Consider the following 21,107-nt stretch of genomic DNA (forward strand, 5'->3'; position numbering starts at 1 on the left):
CCATCATCACCTCCACCATCCACAAAAAGAAAAATTCAGGGTTATTATTTCATATTTTTTGTAACTCTACGTGGCAGTGGATTGAAGTCCTAAAAAGGACAATAAAGCACTTCATTTAAGAAATTCATGTGTTCTCTCTGCCTTTTCAAATCCTATGGTGTGTATAAATTTCAAATCTATTTTCTCATCCCCACTACACCCAAGAAAAAACTATCCAAAAGTAATCAGTAATTCCTTAGTGTAGCAAGGTCAAATTCTACCTGTTATTGAATTTTAAGTGATTTTCCTGGGTTTTATTTTCTTAAACTCTAAAGTTTCTTTTATTTTTCTAAGTTGAGAAGAAATTCCTTTCTCTTTTCCAAAGATGTTTTCCTACCAAATTCTCCTATTATTTTTTCTTAGCCTTCACCCAAAAAAGGAAAAAAAAAAAAACCTGAACAAAATTAAGTAAAGGTTACTTGAGTTTTCAAAAAAATCTATATTAAAACTACAGGCAATAGGAGCAAAGGGAAGGAGATGAGTAGTAAGAAAGGGAAACCAGCTGAGAAGCTTTAAACTTCAATTTGGCCAGATATTTATAAATATGTTTAAATAATCTTTATTATGGTCTCTCCATATTCAAAAATAGATAATAAAGGCCATCTATCTCTGTGTTAAATCAGCTATAAATCATTTGAAATATAACTACTAGGAAAGGTCAGAAAGACTACAGGATTTCTCATCCCTCACCTGGCTGCACAACGTTGGGACTTTTCTGACATATCCCAGGAAGCTCATTACTAGGATAACCTCATCATTCTGAAAGATGTCATAAACCTTAGGCCTCTACTCTTCACTACCATCTGCCTCTGAGTGGAGGGTGGGGCCATTAACTCAGAAGTGGGCACTCATCATCAGAGAGCTCATTTCTCATCTGGCTCCACTGAATGGTGACTTCTCTGACTTCTTCACCATAGGCACTTCACTTCTCCCCTCTATTCCCCAATTTTCTGCTTCTTTCTGTGTTTTGTCCTTTCCATTAGATTATAAACTCCCTGAGGGAAGGACCTATCTTTTTTTTTAGATTTGTGTCCCCAAATACTTATTAGCACAATGCCTGGCACTTAATAAATGTTTAATGACTACTGAGATAGAGGATGATGAAACAAACACTTTTTCCCAATACTGCACAGCTGCCCAAGGAAATCTGTATCACACACAGATTCTTTTGAAGTAAATATTAAGTAGATAAGGACAACAGGAGAACTAGGTAAAGAAAAGGTAGCTAAAAATCAGAACAGGAGAAAGCAAGATCTAAAGCAGTCCAAAGCAGTCCAGGAATTAATCTTTTTCACTGTCACCCAACTGGAACAATCTTCATTGTCTTCCAGACCGATTTTGCCTTTTTAAAAATCATATTCAAATAAGATACAGTTAAAAATTTTCACAAAATCAAGCAGTCCAAAATGATGGTCTTCAAAGTAACCAGATATAGAATAAGCATTAGTATAATATTCAAAGTATTCCTTATATAATACGAAGTAGTTATTGTTGCTTTAGGAACTCAGTCCTTGAATGTACAACTAGAACACAATTCTTTAAGTTTTAAAGCTTAATAACTATATGGACATGTATATATATATATATATTGTATTTAACTTATACTTTAACATATTTAATATGTACTAGTCAACCTGCCATCTCGGAGAGGGGGTGGAGGGAAGAAAGGGAAAAATTGGAACAAAAGGTTTTGCAATTGTCAAAGCTGAAAAATTACCCATGAATATATCTTGTAAATAAAAAGCTTTAATTAAGTTTTAAAGCTTAAGGATGCTACTGCTGAATTTAATAATTTATAAATATTTGATTTTTATGATTCACCATGTACCTTAACACAGCATATTTTAAGGCTGTAAAGACAAATCATACTTTGTCAGTATTTATGAAAGCTCAAGAAAAAAGATGACTTCTCTTTGAGGTCTCTTCTAATGCCATCCTGAAAGCTTAAAGAAAGAAACTTGTGAAGCTATGATTAAAAGAATACAGGCAAGAGAAATTTCTCTAGAACATAATTCCATTTCCATATTTATAATATAGACCTGACTGCTTTGACAGGGAGGAAAACTGGCACTACACTGCTTTTGAAGAAAATCACTTCTTTAAAAAAAACCCAAAATTTTAAAAATGTCATTGCTTCCCCTTTTTCAGTTAAAACTGCTGAGTGTCTAGTCATTATTTCTACCCAAGTTTTATTTTGATCCCAAAGGTATGATGTATATTTTAACACAAGGAGTAAATCTCAATGATAACTTGACATTTTTTTAAATAACAGAAATGTTTTAATTGTTTTAAGGGAAAGAGAAGCTATGTTTTAATAAAAAAAAAATCCAACAAGTATTCTCTATTATTCCTTATCATCTTTTTTTTAAAAAACTGAAACAATAGTACTTTTATAGATTTTTCTTTCTAAAAAATCCATCAGTGACAGTTTAATCACATTAGTTGCTTTAGAAACTAATCTATCAAAGACTGTCATATTTAACAAGATTACTAAAAATGGTGACAATTTGTTTTAGCATAGCTAATATTAATAAAAATTAAACCACGGAAGAAGTCATTCCAAAATATTTGAAAGATTCTACCAATATCAGACTATTTTGAAACATTTTTCTATGAGACTATTAAGTAAGTACATTAATGAACTGATTTCTGCCTATGATGTTTGCTATGGTGATCTTAAAATCAGCACTGTACCCTTTCTGGGACTCAATTTCCTTCTCCATTTAAGAGAAAACTAAGATCTTCCAGTTCTAACATGTACTATGAATTAAATAAGCTCTAAGTCTACAGAATATCTAAGAATCTAGATATCTTTTTCATTTATCAGAATCCTAATCCCCTCCAAATGATGCATATAATAACAGTGCCCTCTTGACTTCCTAAAAGCTGAGAAGAAAACTTAGGATTATAAGATTAGTATCTGGAAAAAAAAGACTCACAATTGCGGTTATTGCAACTTTACTGCTATCAAATATTTGAAATTTAAACTAGCATTACTGGGGTGGTATGAGGGAGAGTAAGGGTTGGAATAAAAGAATAGAAACAATGAACATTTCCTAAGGACATTTCATTAAAATAATATATTCTATTTGTCTTTATATTAATCCCTATATGCCTTTTTATCTTTGCACATGACTAGCATTTGCTATATGAAAGAAAAAAAATCTAATTCCTAGAACTCAAGATTTCCTATAAAAATAATCATCACCTTCGCTTAAGTAATTTTTGCAACACTTCTCACATCTTTTGAATACCTTCTCAATAGGTTGTCTTTCAAGCATGTGGATCCAATAGTTCTTTTCCTATAAAATTGTTCCATAGTAATAATAATAGAATCACAGATTTAAAGTTACAAGGTATTTTATAGATGAGTAAAGCAAAGACTAGAAGTTAGGTGACTTGTCCAAGGTCATAAAAGTAATAAGTGGCAGCATTAGAATTAAAACCCAGATCTTCTGACTCCAAACTCAGTGCTCTTTCCTCTGTCCCATGATGGTTAGGCCTTAAATCCCAAAGTCATTCCAACAGATCTGAAAGACCACATAGTGATTCACTGGCATCTTAGAAAACAGAAAAAGGTATTCCCAAAAAATATTGTCACAACCAAAGCTAAAGATATATCTAATCCACCTATCCTTTCATTTTCTCATTTTAATAATTTGGTGGAATCCCCTATATATGGTAAATTTAAAGATTCCCCATCAGGCCAATTCAGCTTTCTCTACTGTAAAATGAAGTTGGTTGATTGGATAACAACTAGATAAATTTGTTTTCCATCTAAAAGCTAGTTTAAAAATGTAGGAGCCAGTGAAATTGCTTAGCTTTACAGGAAAGAAAACATTTTACCATCACTATTGAGAACATGATGCACTGCACAATTCAAATTCCCTATTATTGATAAAGTCTTCAAGATGTTTTTTTCATGGAAGATACAATGGTGATCACATCTAATTCCAAAAGAGATAGGGCTAACAAGCTACACGTGAAAAATCAAATGGGTAAATAATAACTTACATCTATGTAGCACTTATAGTATATTTTCATAGGCAGTAGAAGAATAATCACCATTTTCGTCATCAGTAAAATGGGCAAGTGACATAACCATAATCACACACTAAGTGTCTGAGACGGCATTTGAGCAAAGGTCTCTCTCTCCATGCTCAATACTCTATCCACTGCACCAGGATTGTAAAGCACATGGATGGTTAGCCAACACTCTAAAGTGTGACTGAACCAGATTAAAATGTAATTGGAAAATATTTAACAAAACAAAAACACAAGGCAACATAAATTATATTAACATGTTATTTTCTAAGTCAATATGAGTCCTGCAAGGATCTTTATGTATATTTTAGTACATCACATTTCTATCTGAATTTGATACCACTCTAGCAACAACATGAAAGAGCTACATGATCATCCCATTGAATTAGTTCATCAGTAGCTCACAACAAGTTCACAGAAACCTGGTTTAAAGATCTTACATAGTCAGTACTGATTTAAATAGGAAAAAGACTACTCTTAGGAAACTGTGCTGTTCTTTCAATAATCCCAAACTGCTTCCTGACCAAAAAAATGGCTGTGAATCATAGGATATCACCATCACTGAAGAATCAAAATTACAGTGATTCAAAAGGTAATGGAGAAATAGATGGAGAACATAAATAGACTTGCAACATATTGTGATCTATGCAGAAGAAGCAAAGTAAAAGACAATACACAGGAAATATAAACTAGTTCTGGCTTTGATTTTGCTCCTGGCCAAGTCATCCATTCTTTCAGTCTTAGTTTCTTCATCTATAAAATAAGGTACCTAGAATAAGTAGTCTCTTAAGATCCCCTCCAACCATTTGATCTGCTAAGATCCAAATAAGAGACACCGAGAGAACCAAGCACATTTGGTATAGCTTCCTTCGCAATTATATATACACAAGGTGAGAGGATGGTTTTCTGAGCAATGGCCCCTCTTCCTTCCCCATTCTATATTTATTTCTGCCAGAGCCCTTTCAAAGACTCTAAACCCCAACTTACACTAAGTTCAACAAATGTTTATTAAGCATTTATGATATGCAAGGCACAAATGAGACTCTCTTCCACTAGCTCACCTTTTATAAGCTAAAAGCTATGGTGACAGACAAGAAATCCAAGAGAATTGCTGGCAGGTCCTTATTGCTATCCAAAAAGAGTACCACTTCACACAGGAAAGCACAAAACCATAAGCAGGGAAAACAAAAAGAACAATTTTTATAGTCACAGAGAAGAATCAAAGTGCTAGCCCTCACAGTAACTTGAAAACTCAAATTTTTTTCATTTCACTCTCCATGCCACCCCACTCCACCCTAACCCCACCTTATCATTCTCATCAATATCACTTATAAAAATAAAAAATATTATTAACTATTAGAACAGACTCACTGCTAGAAATTGATAATCCACAATCAAATGCAATTACATGTATTTGGACCTCATCTAAAAGATGCTACAGAATTGTCTCCTAGGAAAAAACACATCTTCTCCAAAGGTCTCTTTAGAAAGGTTCTATTAAAAACTCTAAGTCAACATATTAGCTCTAGAAAGAATAAGAACATTCAGGTTACGTTTGGATGCTAGGTGCCAATATTAACTTCCCCTTTTTGTGCAAGGTACACATGTGAGTGCACATCCCCCCACATGTCAACTTTTTGCCTATGAACAGGTTTAGGTTTGTTGTTATGACATGAAATAATTGAGAAGTAGATAGGGGCAAAAGAAAGAGTATACAGAATAGAGAGGCTGCAGATAACTGTATAAATATGTATATAACATATTTAACATGTATTGGACTACCTGCCATCTAGGGGAGGGAGTGGGGGGAAGGAGGGAAAAAATTGGAACAAGGTTTTGCAAGGGTCAATGCTGAAAAATTACCCATGCATATGCCTTATAAATAAAAAGCTATAATAAAATACTTTTTTAAAAAATAAAAAAAAAAAAGAATAGGAAGGCTGCTAATAACAAGAAAGATCAACTTATCAACTGCCCAGATATTTATTGTTTTGGCTTAGTAATTTTATTTTCTACTTATATCAATGTGCATGTGGGTTTTTGGTCAAAGACAACCAAAATCATAGAATTTAACTCATATAAGATACAGAAACTGATGAAAATGTTGCCCCACCACCTACACACTTTGAACATAGCTTAACACTAACTTACTTTGATATTTACTGATAGTATCAGCCTCAAAGCCTCAGAAAAATAAGTAGCTCCTTTGCCACAAAAAGGAGATCTACTATCCTAGGACAAGCTCTAACTAACTTTACATAATTTATTTCCTAAAAGGCTACAAATAAGATGTTCACTGTAAATATTTCTCATTAAATCCAAAAAGGCCAGAAATCTCCTAGATAGTTTTATGAAAGCATATCCTGCTTAGTTGGAGAGAGTAACTTTTCATATTTACAAAAGTGCTTCTCCATACTAAGTGCTGGGAATGCCTCCAGAATCCAAGACCTATTTTCAAAATATCATATAAAATAAGCTTTTAATCATTCTCTTCTCCATATCCCCCACTTTCATTGTTCAGTTCCACAAATTAGCAAACTGAACATTAGAAAGAATGCAGAGTCAAAAAAAGATGCCAGATGTCCATTTGTCCCTTTAGAATTCTAAATTGTTAATTGAAGAAACAGTAGAACTCCCAAAGAAATTTGGGTTTTTAAAGCATAAAGAAATGCCAAAGATCTCCAAAAGCATCATAAAATATATTTGGTGGTATACAGTACTAAAAGCTTGAAAAGAAATACTTCCACATAAATCCCATACCAATTCTCTTCCTACCTTCCCCCCAAAAAAATTCAAAAGCTTTTAAGTTTTCTAGATAAATGAATTTATATGTACCAATAAAATAAGAGTTTGCAATAAAACAAGTATTTCTGGTCTATCAAGAGTTTTCCTAGCTGCTGGCAACAGGAAAAGGTTCCCTGGAAATGGGACAGCCTTCTTACAGCCATCTCTTTAATGTTAAGACTCTACTTACACAATTTTTAAAATAATCTACCAAGTATATCTAAGCTGGCCAAATCAAAAAGAGTTTCCATGTCTCAAGGAAGTGAACTGGAAACAAAAGAAGTTAACCAGTAGAAAAGAAATGAAACTATGAAAAAGAGGTACTTCAGCCCTGAAATACTTTTCTACTCCTTATACAATTTCAAATAGATTAAAAGTCATAGGAGCAGAGATAGAGAGCTGGAAAAAAAAAATCAGCATTGAACTTTTCATTACACAGATGAAGAAACTGCAGAGGGTCATAAGCTAATAGGACATAGAATTTGAACTCTTTTTTTTTTTTTTAAACTTTAATCTTGTGCTCTATTATACCACCTAGCTGCCGTATTAGGTAAAGTAATGACTTTAGTGTGTTCTTTGTTAAGTGTCTTAAAATCAAAGCAAACTATGCATTTTTCTACCTCTAAGGAGGACAATCTTTGACTATCAATTACCCATTTCATAATCAAAAGGACTTACACGTTCATTCATAAACACAAACCTTTAAGAAAAAAAAAATCTGGATGTCCACACACACACAAAAAAAACCAAAACCAGTTAAAAACAACTTTTTTTAAACTTCTTTCCCACTTCTTCCTCCAATCAGACTAGTCTATGACCATTTTCCAAGTATGGCTTCCCTAACTTTAGTCTTCATTTTCCAATTCATCTTGTATAACATATGAATCATTTGTCTTTAACTCCTCGTTCAAATTAGTACTCCAACTGGAAAATCTTTACTGTATCTTTTTCCTACTGCAACAACTCTAACTCCCTTTACTTAGTTTCTAAAACATTCCTTCACTTGCCTCCTACTTACTACTTCCCAATATGCACATTTCATTCTAGTAAGAATGGTGTCTTGGCTATCCCTAGCATGTATCACTTATTTTCAATTTTATGCTTTTACTCAATTTATTTCTCTCACCAGAAATATCTCCTCCCATTATCTCTTCCCTCTAACCAAATGTTACTCATCCTTCAAGGCTCAGTCCCTTTTTCTTACTCTATTTCCTTACTCAAGTCTTTTTTATTACCCCCTTATATCAAAGTGGCACATGAGAGTGGCACTCTCAATTAAAGAATTTCCAATGACTTCCTATAGCATTTTACTATCTTTTTTATGCATCAGTAAGATCTCCCCAAATCCTTAAATTCAGAGCCAACAGTGTCAAATTTCTAAGTTCTAAGTTATTGAGATAAGATGAGTCCACTGCTAAGTACAATTTGCATTTTTGCTGACTAGTTAAATGATTAGAATTTGGAGAAAAAGGGAAAAAACCTAAAGAAAATAGGTTCTTGAGGATTCCAAAAAATGGCATGCTTGCATTATAGGAAAATTCTGGTTCACAAAATCATCCATAAATAGTCCCTATACAGGCACAGGTGAAACGTCAAGCAATATACAAACAGTTTAGAAATATAAAAAATAGCAACTTTTAAAAGATATCCATGATCATCAAAAATGTGACAAGAAATATGAATCATTATACTATAATTTCAGCTCCATTAAGTGTTACATAGGGAATAATAAATTCTTAATAGTCAAAAGGAGGGAAAGGAAAAGATTATCTTTCTCTTCCTCCTCCTGCAATCACCCCTAAAAAAAGGTGAAAATATATAGGTAAAGAAGTTTACCTTAAAATGCAAAAGATTAAAAAGGGAAAAAAAATTAACAAAACATACTGAGTAGCCTTTTATTCTTATTTCTGACTACCTTTATTTTTCCATTAAATTAGGTAGTAACAAGCCAATTCAGATAAAACAATTCAATGACAAATCAATCTCTGATAAGATGACTAAACATTCAGAAACCAGTTAATTTTTTTTTAAATACACTATTAAAAATTATGGTAACAGATGAACTGCTATTTGAAACATATAATAAATATATAAAATAAGTCTCTCTGAACACAGGTCAGTGGCAAAGCGAACCATCATCTCAACTGTGCCAAAATTCAGACAATCTTCATCAATCACAGGAAAAGTTGTAATAAAGTGTCACAGAATCAATGTCCCTTGATTCAAAAATATATGCCCTTGTTCCCCCACTGTTTCCCATAAATCTTAAGATTCTACTGAAGCAAGAAGGCTGCATACTCAATGACAGTCTTCTATTGCTAACCATATTAGATCTTCCTTACAACATTAGTAAAAGACTCAGAATGTCAAAACCTAACTTGGTAACTTTTCTGAAATAAATCCTAATGTCTTGAGGCATTACTGTCTATGACTCATACATTTCTAACATGAACTATTCCTTCCAGTGAATTGATTATGTCAAGAAAAGTCAGTTTACCATTTTCAATTTGGGAATGAAACATAAGGAAACCTCACAGATGAGGACATTGCATCAAATAAGGGAGTATATACACATATACACACATTTAAATCACTTATCTTATTTTTTTATGATGCAATCATGAATTATGTTCTCTTTGCATTTGTAATTAGAGAGGGTTGAACAGATGGTGGAGGCTCAGACTAGAGTGATGTGTCCATTAAAATAATCTATGCCGCCAACTGATTGTGCACCAGGACAAAACTGTGTAGAAGAATAAGATTCTTCCTTTACTGGGAGGTGCTCTAAATTCAATACACACTTATTTTGCCTTGTTCATGATAGATGTTCATTTCTAAATTCTAAAGGGAGTCAGACATGATAGTATATGCCTGTAATCCCAGTTCCCAGGGAGGCAGAAACTGACAGATCTCTTGAGCATGAGAATTCTGAGTTGCAGTGAGCTATGTCAATCTGGCAGCCAAAGCAAATTCAGCATTAATAAGGTGAACCTCCAAAAGCAGGGCAGGCAACCAGGTAGCCAAAGGGGCAAATCAGCCTAAGTGCTGATAGGTCAAAGTTCCTGTAGCATTTAATGGTGGGATTAGGCCTGTGTTTAGCTTGAGTAAACAGAGAGACCCAGTCTTCTAAAGAAATGAATAAATTCCAAAGAGAATAAATCACTAAATTTCAAAAACTTTTTCAGTTTACAAATAACATCCAACATCTGAAAAGAACGCAATAGTTTTATATGTTTTCTTCACAACAACTCTCTAAGACAGTTCCCATAAGTATTTTACAGATGAGACCAAGAGGTTAAACAGCTAGTTAACAAAAGAGTCAAGTCTTGAAGCCATATCTTTCAATTCAAAGTCTAGTGTTTTTTGTCTAAAACATGTGATTCTCCCAAATTTGCCATAGAATATTAATTTACCTAAAAGATTCTAAAGAAACTAGAAGCTCCAATTAACTTTAGGTAACAAAGCTAAAATATTTTTAACATTAGATTTTTTTTAAAAAATGGAATATAGAATATAAGATCCTTGAAGGCAGAGACCATTTTTCATTTTTCCAGTAATTAACAGGACCTTGCTTATAATAGTATTTAAGTAATATTTGTTGAATTTGAGACAGGTGGACAGATCAATATAAAAGTTCACAATCAAATTATACAATAGCCAAACCTCAAATTACATTCAACTTGAGTAATAATAGAAGATTATCAACTAACATGTCTTACAAAAATGAAATAAAACACCTAACACTGTGAGGCTCTAGGAATCTAACAAGAAAAAAAAAATTCAAATACTTACAAAAAGAACAGGTGTGAAACAACCTTTCTAAAAATTGATTTCTGGCACCATTTTCTCTGAAATTTTGCATAATAGAGTTGAAAGCTACATTTCTAAAGTAAACTAGGTTCTGCATGCACAAGCACATTAGGGATAAAAGATTCAGACAGTCAAATGAGAAGAAACGATAAATACTATGTAATACACAGTACACTGAACTTTAGTTAGCTATCAAAAATAATTTCATAGTCATCCAATGATTTTATTTGCTTTTAGTCTAAAAACATTTTCTCCTTTTGTGTCCTAATGTCCTCTCCCCCTAGAAAATAGAGGCCACACCCTTTGGTATTCAACCAAACAAAAAAACTGGAGCAACATCAGTCCAGCCATTTTAAGGGCTAATAGAACTACAAGTGAATGTGATGTTCATGCTGTAAACTTACCAGAATTGAGGGCAGGGCCTGCTTCATTATCTGCAGGGCCTAAAACTGTGCTTCATACAAATAAGGATCTGATAAATATTTGAACTGACTTTACTTTCTCTTGTTAGCTAATGTGTCTTTTATATAGTATAGTCTTCAGACTTTAATAGACTTCTATTTATTAAAACCTTAATATTTACAATATTTATAATATGTGCAACATGGACGTGTTTAAGTGGCTATAAAAAGGTATGATTCAAAATACTTATAAATTATCATACACATACATTTCTTCCAAGGACTTGGAACAATTTATATATACTATTATATTGAATGCTTAACATAGTAGGAACTTAATAACTGCTTGATTGATTGATTGGTATTAGAGCTCAACCAGGGGTCTGATGAAAATAAGGAGAGAACAAGTAATATTCCATTTTCTTATATGGAAATACCAAGGCAACAAATGGTAAACTAAATCACTGAATTCAAGGAAACATTCCCTAGCTCATCTAGGTTGCTAGACTCATACACCCTTCTTATAAGTTAGTCAACTTTCAATTCAACATGGTAACAGAACAATTAGATAACCTAGAAACCTTAATTTAATGTACAATTTGATCTTGTCTCCCATCAAGACGTTTTACCAGAACAGCTAATGAATAAAATTGATCGACTTCAAAGTCTTCTTCAATGCCTGTCTCCCATCACTACCTGGCATAGAAATTGAACAAAATGGTCAAAAGGAAGGGAAAGAAAGAAATGTGATACAATAACAAAGTAATCAGTCCTTAAGAACTAAAGAATCGGCAGAGATTCCAAACATGGCTACCATGTGAGGACCCTCTGTCCACTGGACCCTCTGTCCAGTGCCCTCCTTATCTCTATCTTTGCCTATACTTTAATCTTGCTTACCCAATAATAAATCTCTTTTATCAATCTAAAAAAAAAAAAAAAAAAAAAAAAAAGAACTAAAGAATCTTCCTGTGCTTCCCTACTTCTTGCCTATTACATATGTTTGTTTGAATTCCTATTTGAATGATATACTTAACAAAAAGACAAACTGTCTTCTTCATATTCTGTCTCCCTACTCATGGTGGAGAATCAATCTCAGACTTCTTGATTCTCAACATGGCATTCCATTCACCAGATTCTCTAGTGTTCAAGTTTCTCGGGGCATTTCATCCACATAAGCATGTCACCATCACTAGACTTACTGCTCCTACTAGATGAAAGATTTACATATTCCCAACTAGTCCAGCTTCTGAAAAATCTGAGTATTTAGAGAAATAGAGTAATCAAATCTCTGAAAGTATACAGTATCAATCAACTCAAGTTCCAGAAACAATTTTGACTATGATCTTATTATTTTCTCATTGCAATCACAGGTATGAAATCTAGCATCAACTATTTTTTCCTCCAGGAATACTTGAGACTCAAGATCAACTCAACAGGGAGGCTTTCACTTCAATATCTTTACTTCTCACAATAAAGCCAAATGTCTAAATCTAAGGTAAAAAATCACTAAAATATGCAAACAGTCATTTTGTAGAGATTCAACTAAAAGTCACTATTCAATCCTTATAATCTGTAAGCCAACTTATAAAAACTTATAAAAGTAAACTTTCATTTTTATATACTTATAAATTGAAGGCACTGCCCTCACTTTGGAGAATGAGAGATTCTTTTGTCTCTTTTTTTTGGTCAGTTTTGTTTTCTGTATTTGGATATGAAAACAATTTTTTTTTAAAATAGTTTTAACATTAATGAATAACCCTTTTGCACAGCCTAGTGGCAAAGAGTCACCTCAGCTATAAGTTAATAATATCCGGATATAGTCTTCACTGGTTAGTTTGTAGCTTTCTAGTATTTTTTTTAAAATAAGCACATAATCATTCCAGTTTATTATGATGAAAAAGTAAAAATCTCCAAAGTAAACAGACAAGAGAAAAGTCACTTTAAATTTTTTCAATTCAGGGGGTTCAATCCTTTTGCTTACTAGTTCTAAACTAAAACAAGGGTCCCTCAAATTTAAAAAAATCCTTCATAACATTTTTTAAAGGTTTTCTTAAGACTTATGAAAACCCTAAGGTGGAAAAATAATAGCAACACATCTATTATCAATGTATAAAATAGAATTAGCTAACCAACTTTACCGATCTAGATGTCAATTCTAAACATGAAGAAAACTATTTATCCTCACCCTAGCTAGAACCTAGCACTATCTGCTGACTATATATGACATTTCCATTTACAATTTACTGAAAAGGATGCAGAAGATCTGTGAGGCCTCACACAAGACAAATTTGCAAAACCTTATCATTACTTGTTAATGCAAACCTCCACACCCAGTTTTTCAAGGCTGCCATTCTCTCCTCAGAGGTAGAAGTCTGAATAAAGATGGAATCATCCCACTTTCTTCCAACAGGGTGTCCCCTCTATATCTGCTTAAAGAGAAGAGACATTATGACCATATGAACAGAGATATTAAACAGCTCTTAATAAAGCCTGGGTCTTAAATCTCTTTGTACCCAAATCTATTGTTTCCAAAGATATCCTCTTCTCTCAGCTACTTTCTAACCAAATGGACAACTGGGGCTTAAAAATACAGCTATATTAAAATGCTTCAGAGCAGAGCAGAGCTTCTCATTCTCCAAATTACCCCATGAATTAAACCAGAATATTTGTATGCTTTATGAGTCATGTTCACTTCTGAGAAAGTGTAATTATTTTAAAGTATTCAAATATTTGTGAAAGCACTCTGTGTCTGGTACTTCTACAGAGAACTGCTATAATCCTTGGAGGTTGAAGTAGAATACGATTTGAAAACCACAGATATAACACAAAGAGACAAGGAAGGAGTAATTTAAAATATCAAAAAAGAACACACACACACAAAATATTGAAATCATCTTTCAAATTACTTTTAAATGTAAATCCTTAAAAACTGTAAGATTATGTATGTGTGAGAAATGTGAACAGTCTGTTGTGATCAGTTCATCGTATTGAAAATTCTATTCAAATTATTAGAGGATCTATTCTTTTCACCAACTCTCTCTCCCCAAATACACACATCAATTATTTGATATTTGGAAATTCCTCAAGAAGGCAAAAAGTCATGGAACTACATGGTATCCTCATAACCTACCAATAACATCCTCAAAATAATAAAGACTAATTTATCTTTATCCACCTCTACATATGATTCCCCCCAAAAAAATAAAACCAAACCAGAACTCATGCAATTTCTGTAGTGAAATCATGCTTCCATAGCATGAAATGTCAGCAACCACAAAAGTACTGTGTTCTTTCACTGTTTACAAAGACTATAATTTTAGTTATATGTATTTTGATGGGCAACTTCACATCTTTAGTTTCAAAAATATAAAAACTTATGGGAACAATGGGCGTCATAGCCAATGTAAAACACTAAAAGTCTTCTTTTCAATCTCTACTAGAAATATTTCCAACAATTTCAGAAATGAAATAAGTGAAGGGAAATGGATAAGAAAATTCAAAATTCCAAAATAAGAACGACAAAAGGACATTAAGCATCAGTTAACATCTTAGGAGAAGTGCCATATTTCCAAGATACTCTTATCACCTACTCTCTTTTCACAAATATAAGCAAAACCTTATTGTTAAATTAAATTCACACGAGACCTAACATATCAATTAATTGAGCAACTAGAATCAAAAACACTGAAAGTCTCATTAAAAAAAAAAAATCAATGACACTGATGTTTTCCTTTAGAAACTTAGAAGTTAACAAGTAATTTCATCTTAATTTCTTTCACTTTGATAAAAACTCACAATGGAGATCAGAAAAAGAAGGGAATCCCTGGTGATTCAAACAGAAAGGGAAAATATGGTATCCTACAACATAGGGAATAAGTCTTTAGACCTCTAATCAGGCAAACAATTACATGGAGAAACATTTGCAGACAAGACAAATTAAAAGGGTCAGTCAGTTTTCAGCTGGTTAAAGAAAACCAGCCCCCATCATGCCTCATTTCACACAGTGAAACATGTTTTAAGAAAAGCACACACACAATCCATTAAAGAGTCATTTTTAAACAGTCTCCTGAAATTACACACACCACCATGCCCACCCCTCAAAGTTTATTTTACCTCAGTCAATCCCACAAAGAAAACTGCTTTAAAAAATCTTTATTTTATTGTTTTACTATAAACAAACATTTAAGTGCAGTCCTAATACAATATTCCCTTACATTCAGGTTTGTGTGCTATTGTTCCTGCTCCCCACCCCCACTCTTTTCCCAAGCCCAGCCCATCAAGGCAGATAACTGTTGCAAAGAACTGGTAACAAAATGTTAAAGCTTTTCCCCTCTTTACCTGACCTAGAATGTTATTTTTAATAATGAATTTTGGTGGCAAATATTGCCTGACCATTCAAGGTACTCATAGTTTTTAAAGTAGCTTAGCCTATAATGTTTTATACAAACATAAAATGAGTCATTTTCCCATCCTTTAGCCTCTGAAAACTTGTTAAATTTTTTTTAAAGTTAAACGTGAAAATTTACATTTAATATTTGTATTGACTTCATTAGGAGGCCTGGGGTAAGAAAAGTTCCTGATTTCCTTTGTATGCCCCATCTGCTCCTACAGTTATTTAAACAAACTTACTTAATGACAAAACCTACTTAAAAGTTATATTCAGAATACACTTAAGCAATAATGTAATATATTCCACTTCACATAATAAAAGCCACCATTTTGAATAAATTTGAAAAGTCACACTGATAAGTGACTGGATGTGAATTCCACAATTAGTAAAATATTATATTTCATCCCTGCTGTCCTGAATAGTCAATGTTGCTACCTGCACTGCTGATGCATCCTTCACCTCAGTCACCAACGTCAGACTGAAATCTGCAAAATCACTTAGAGTAAAATAAAAAAAAAGAACAGTTTATTCAGAGGCAGGTAACGACAAACATTTTCTGATTTTGCGGCAAAACAGTTAATAAGATTCCAATTAACAAATGGGATGTGTTTACAAGAATCTAATCTGAGGATAAGAATTTATAAATTGGCTAAAAAATTCTTGACTACTTTCTTGCTAAGAAGATATTAAATGTTATTTCTCTTTATCAAGCATAAACTATTTCTAATCACAGTGTCTTCCTGCCCTTTCTAAGACACTTTTTATTTAGGCATGATTTGCTACAGTTCTAGCATATACCCCACCCTTTATACTCTGCATCCGATTTTATATATGAACTAGGGGGTGGGGTAGGAGGAAAAGTAAGATAGGATAGACTCGGTCTCCCAGCATTTGGACCTATCCAAAAACACAGGAGTAGGAAACGGTTTGCTTCAGTACCTCAGTTGTAACTACATCTTAATAATTCACCAGTCGTTGACACACAGTGAATTACAGATCCAGTTCTCTCTTTCAGTTTCCTTGTCCCAGGTGACCTCCCCACAGTCCATCACTGATGACACTGGACCTTGATGGGCTGCCTACTGAGTCAGGAAGGTGGCCCGGCTCCCCGAGCCAGATCTACTGCAGACCCCTAACCAGAAGGATACTAGAATCTCCTTCCTCTTTCTTTTTTTTTTTCTTTTTTAAATACCTCCCCCCCTTCCTCTTCCTCCTCCCCCGTACGCTTTCTTGCAGTTGTCTTATGCTGGGAAACCCAGAGTACTTCCAGCAGCAATCCAGAGCTCAGCCTAGGGGTGATCCCTCCTACCCTGCTTCCATGTGAGCCACAAATCATGAGAAGTGGGGGACCCTCCTCCAAAATAAGAATACGGTTCCTTTCCCCAGATCAGATACGCCCACTGAAACACACTCACACACACTCCTTCTTCACCCCCGCACAGGCCTCCTACTCCCAGCTCCAAGCAGCTAGGGAGGACCGGGGTGTGGAGGGGGTGGGATTGCGGGGAGCCATAGCCCCCCTCCTTTCTACCCAACCCTCTCCCCATCTATTTTATCTCTCTGCCCCCCACCCATCCTATTCAGGGCCATGCCCACCCCGGGGTGGGGGGCAGGAGAATGAGGTGCTTTCCTCCTCTCCCTTCCCCTCCCTCCCTCCGTCCGTCCGTCCCACCCCACCACCCCACACCCTCTTCCCCTTCCCCGCCCAGGAAGGGGATGCAAGTCCATGCAGCCGTCGCCCCCCTCCCCGGGGTGGGAAAGCAGCTCCCCTGCAGCCCGGGGGTCCCACCTTGCGCTTTCTGGTCTCGGGGGTCCCGCTCCACACGAAGCACTGGTAGATGACCCGCAGGTTCTGCCGCCAGTTCTCCACCTTAAAGCTGTTCACATGCGAGCAGCCGGCCGGACTCATGACAAACTCCACATCCAGGCACCCGCCGCCGGGGCCGCGCCGGGGCCGGGGCCGGGGCCAGGGGCGGCGGCGGCGGCAGCAGCAGCAGGGGGGGCACAGCTCCGGCGGCTCGGGCCGGGGCCGGGGGGTGGGACGCCGCCGCCGCCGCCGCCGCCGCTCCTCCGAGCCGGGTCCTCCTCTTCAGGCTCCGACTCAGCTCCGCGGCCCAGACCCTGACTCCAACGCCGCCGCCGCCGCCGCCTCCTGGTCCGGCGGCGCCTCCTCCCGGGGCTCAGGCTGCTGCTGCGCGGGGCGGCGCGGGGGGCACATAGACCCGGGGGAGGGTCCCCCGCTCCCTCCCGGCCTGAGGCGAAAGCGGCTCGGAACAAAGCGCGGCGGCCGCGGCTGCGGAGAAGGAGGAGGTGGTAGAGGAGGAGGTGGAGGAGGAGGAGGAGGGGGGCAGACAAAGATGGGGCTTTAACCGAGGAGCAGGCGAAGCGGCGGCGGCGGCGACGCCCCCGGGATTCCTCGGCCGCTCGCTCCCTCACTAGCTGCCCCGGCGCGGGGCGGTGCGACGGCCACCGAGGCTGAGGCTGGCTGAGGCTGGCTGAGGCTGAGGCGGCGGCGCCTGCTGCTCTGCTGCTCTGCTGCTGCTGCTGCTGCTGCTGCTGCTGCTTCTACTGCCGCTGCTGCCACCCGGGTCCCGCTTCCTCTAATTCATTGAGGCCGGCGGGAGGGGAGGCTGGGGGAGGGAGGGAAGGGGAGGGGGATGGGGAGGGTCGGGGGCGGCCGGTGTTTATTTGTCCTCCCCCCCGCCCGCGCTGTCTCTTTAAATCGCTCCGCCGCGCTCTCCGCTCCCGATCGCCGCCGCCGCCGCCCCCCCAACCACCCCCCACTCCCCACCCCCCCTTCTCTTCTTCTCCTCCTCCTTCTCCCCGCTCCTCAAGCCCGACCAACCTAGCTCGCCAGACGCCCGAGGGGGGAGGGAGGGAGGGAAGGGAGAGAAGGAGGGAAAAGGAGCATCCTGCGTCCCGCCCCCGTGACGCTGCGACGGGCCTGCTTCCCCCGTCACTCCCATCGGGGGCGACTCTCTCTCTATCCATTGGTGAGTGCCGCCGTCCATCTGCCTCGGCCCCTCCCTCTTTTCATTTCAAACTCAGGGCGCAGTCGCCAGTCTTTTTCTCCCACCCGCCCACCGCTGGAGGCGTGTGCGAGCTGGGGATTGGCTGGCAGTGACTTTCCATCTGGGAGCTGAGCCCGCCCGCTGCAGGCTGGGTTGTAGGAGCAGCTCTGCTGTCATATCCGCTTCTGCCTTCAGCTTCTCTCAGTTACCCCAGTGATTTCCTGCAAGGGAGGGACGGGCTGCGGGAAGCTCGGGCCAGAGGAGGTGCTGCTTGTCCCAGGCGAAAATCACTGCCGTCTCTCTCAGCTAGAAATCTACGTCTGCTCTCAGTACAACCCTCTTTGGTCGAGTCCAGGTCTACCTGGAACCACACACCTGTCTCGTAGTAGCCTAGTCCCTTAGATTTCCTGAATGAACACATGTGGCAGGCAAAAATAAATGCATCTACGTCTGCTAACGATATCCTACCTTTCTGGATTTTTCCCCAGTCCTTTGACCCGTCTTAAAAACACAGACATGGGAACATGGATCTGCGTTTACTGGGCCGTCCCTCCCGCAGTCCAGATTAATCAGGCTACACCCTAAAATAAGAATCATACTCTCAATAATGCAATAGTGTCCCCCACTTCCCCTTCAACTGTTTTGACTCCAGTGGTCTTGCTCTCGTTACTGTAGCATTTTCTCCCCAACCCTTCGTAGTAGAATTTGTATTAGAAAATGTGCACACTCATTCTCAGTGGATTTTAGTTTTCTAAATCTCTTGGAGATATTTGCTAGGACCAGTAACATCACGTTAGCTGAGTGCTCGATCAGGCATCTAGTGAAAAGTTAATTTCAGTACCTTGAAGGTTAGACTGCTGGCACATTGATTGAAAGACATTTAGTATTCAGCTTTGGACCTGTCTTTACAAAATAAAATAGAAAATTTTATTTAAAGGAAACCTCATGGGATATGAAATTGCATGAATTGATGGTCTGAATTCTTTATTTGAAAGGCTCAGGCCTAAAAATTTTATGGGTTAAAGCAAAGTCAAAATCGGAGACTTTGAAGGGTTTGTTTGAAGATCTTTGTTCAGATTTCACCTCTGGAACGTAGTAACTGTATGACCTTGGACAAGTCACAACCTTCTTGGGTCAAAGTTTTCTTCAATTGTAATTTAAATATTCTGTAACACCAAACTCTAATTCTGAGTTTCAGTATTTCTACATAGATAATCCCTGCAAGTTCAAACAATTATTCTCTCTGAGTTTACAAAATTTAAAATCAGTTAATTGACATGAAAATCATTTTGCTAAGAAGAAGAAAAAAAATTAAACTTGGGAGTTTCATTTAAAGTGTAAGATATTATTACATACCTTATATACAATGAGTGGAAAACATCTATTTTGTTAATGAAAAGTATCTGATTTGGTTTCCAATGTGTTAAAATTTATTCATTTCAAATTTAGCAGTCATATCCTCTAATATAATATTGTATTTCTAAATGATTCATTTGTGGTACAGTGATGCACACAGTGCCTTTTTAACCAGGAAGTACTGGGTTCAAATCCTGACTCTGGCACTTGTGAAATGTCTCATCATGATCAAGTCATTTTCTGTCTACATGGTCTATCATTTCCTCATCTGTAAAGAGGATCTTTAAGGTCACTTCTGGTTAAAACAATAATATCTCCTATTCCTACATTTCAAATGAGATTACATATGTAAAGCATTTTGCAAATCTTAAAAAATTGTGAATGCTAGTCATTACTCCATTATGAAAAATGTCAGTTCTTGTTACAAGATGTGTAATATAATTTGTCATGATTAAAAGGTAGGAATGTCTCATGATTTTTATAGTGCTTAAAGGTTATAAAGAATTTTCTTTAGAACAAATTCTACTAGAGAAGTACTAAATAATATTAAAACTATTTCAAAACTGTGAAACCTGAGGCTTAAAGTGATTTTTAAAAATGGTAGTATGCTTTATAGGACACAAATAAGAATACCTTGCGGCAACAGATCTCTCATATGCACTTTTCATGACCTAAAATCCCCACAGAATCAGTCAGTAATTGATGATACCCTATCCATAGTATGCAATTGATATGTTTTAAATGAATGAAAACAATTTTTAATTATCAGAAAGGACTTTTATTCAGATTAGGGTTGAACTAAATGGTCTCTGAGATTGATTCAGGGATTCTGTGACTCTGTGACTGTTCATTAGAGTTAAAAATCCGAAGAGATCTATTATGTTACCTTGGCTCGTGACGTGACCAAGAAAAGCTTTCAGAAAAGTTACCTAAGTGACATTCTAAGCCTCCCTGATTATCCCCTTAGCATAATTTATCAGACTTCTAAACTTCTAAGGAATCTTGAAATAATGAGACAATGAAAAATTTAGAAGCAAAATATAGTACCAGGAAAGTAACCGTGGGTTTGGAAGGTTAGTATTGAATCTCTGCTATGTCTTGATAGTGTCATGCTAAATTAAGATGATGGTAGAAATGAAAAGGACTGGGCAACCTAAAGCACCAGAGCATTTTTTTCTTTAAATTGGTCATTATCCTTTTCACCAAAAAGAAACATTTTTATTACATTTTCCATAAACACCTTGCAAATAATATGTAATCTCCACAAATTTA

At 36.8% G+C, this 21,107-nt stretch overlaps 1 protein-coding gene across 2 annotated transcripts in view; it reads right to left on the reverse strand.

Moving 5' to 3' along the window:
* Positions 1-17,436, reverse strand: part of USP22 (ubiquitin specific peptidase 22) — a 260,877-nt gene extending 243,441 nt beyond the window's left edge. The window contains exon 1 of one of the 2 annotated variants that reach the window (XM_051999488.1): positions 17,258-17,436. In XM_051999488.1, the coding sequence (XP_051855448.1) occupies positions 17,258-17,377 (120 nt within the window). In that variant the 5' untranslated portion in view covers positions 17,378-17,436. The remainder of the gene's footprint in view (positions 1-17,257) is intronic. The other variant, XM_051999495.1, reaches the window with a different exon arrangement.
* Positions 17,437-21,107: the final 3,671 nt, after the last annotated feature.

This window comes from Antechinus flavipes, chromosome 1 (assembly GCF_016432865.1).
Source record: "Antechinus flavipes isolate AdamAnt ecotype Samford, QLD, Australia chromosome 1, AdamAnt_v2, whole genome shotgun sequence".
Taxonomy (NCBI): Eukaryota; Metazoa; Chordata; class Mammalia; order Dasyuromorphia; family Dasyuridae; genus Antechinus; species Antechinus flavipes.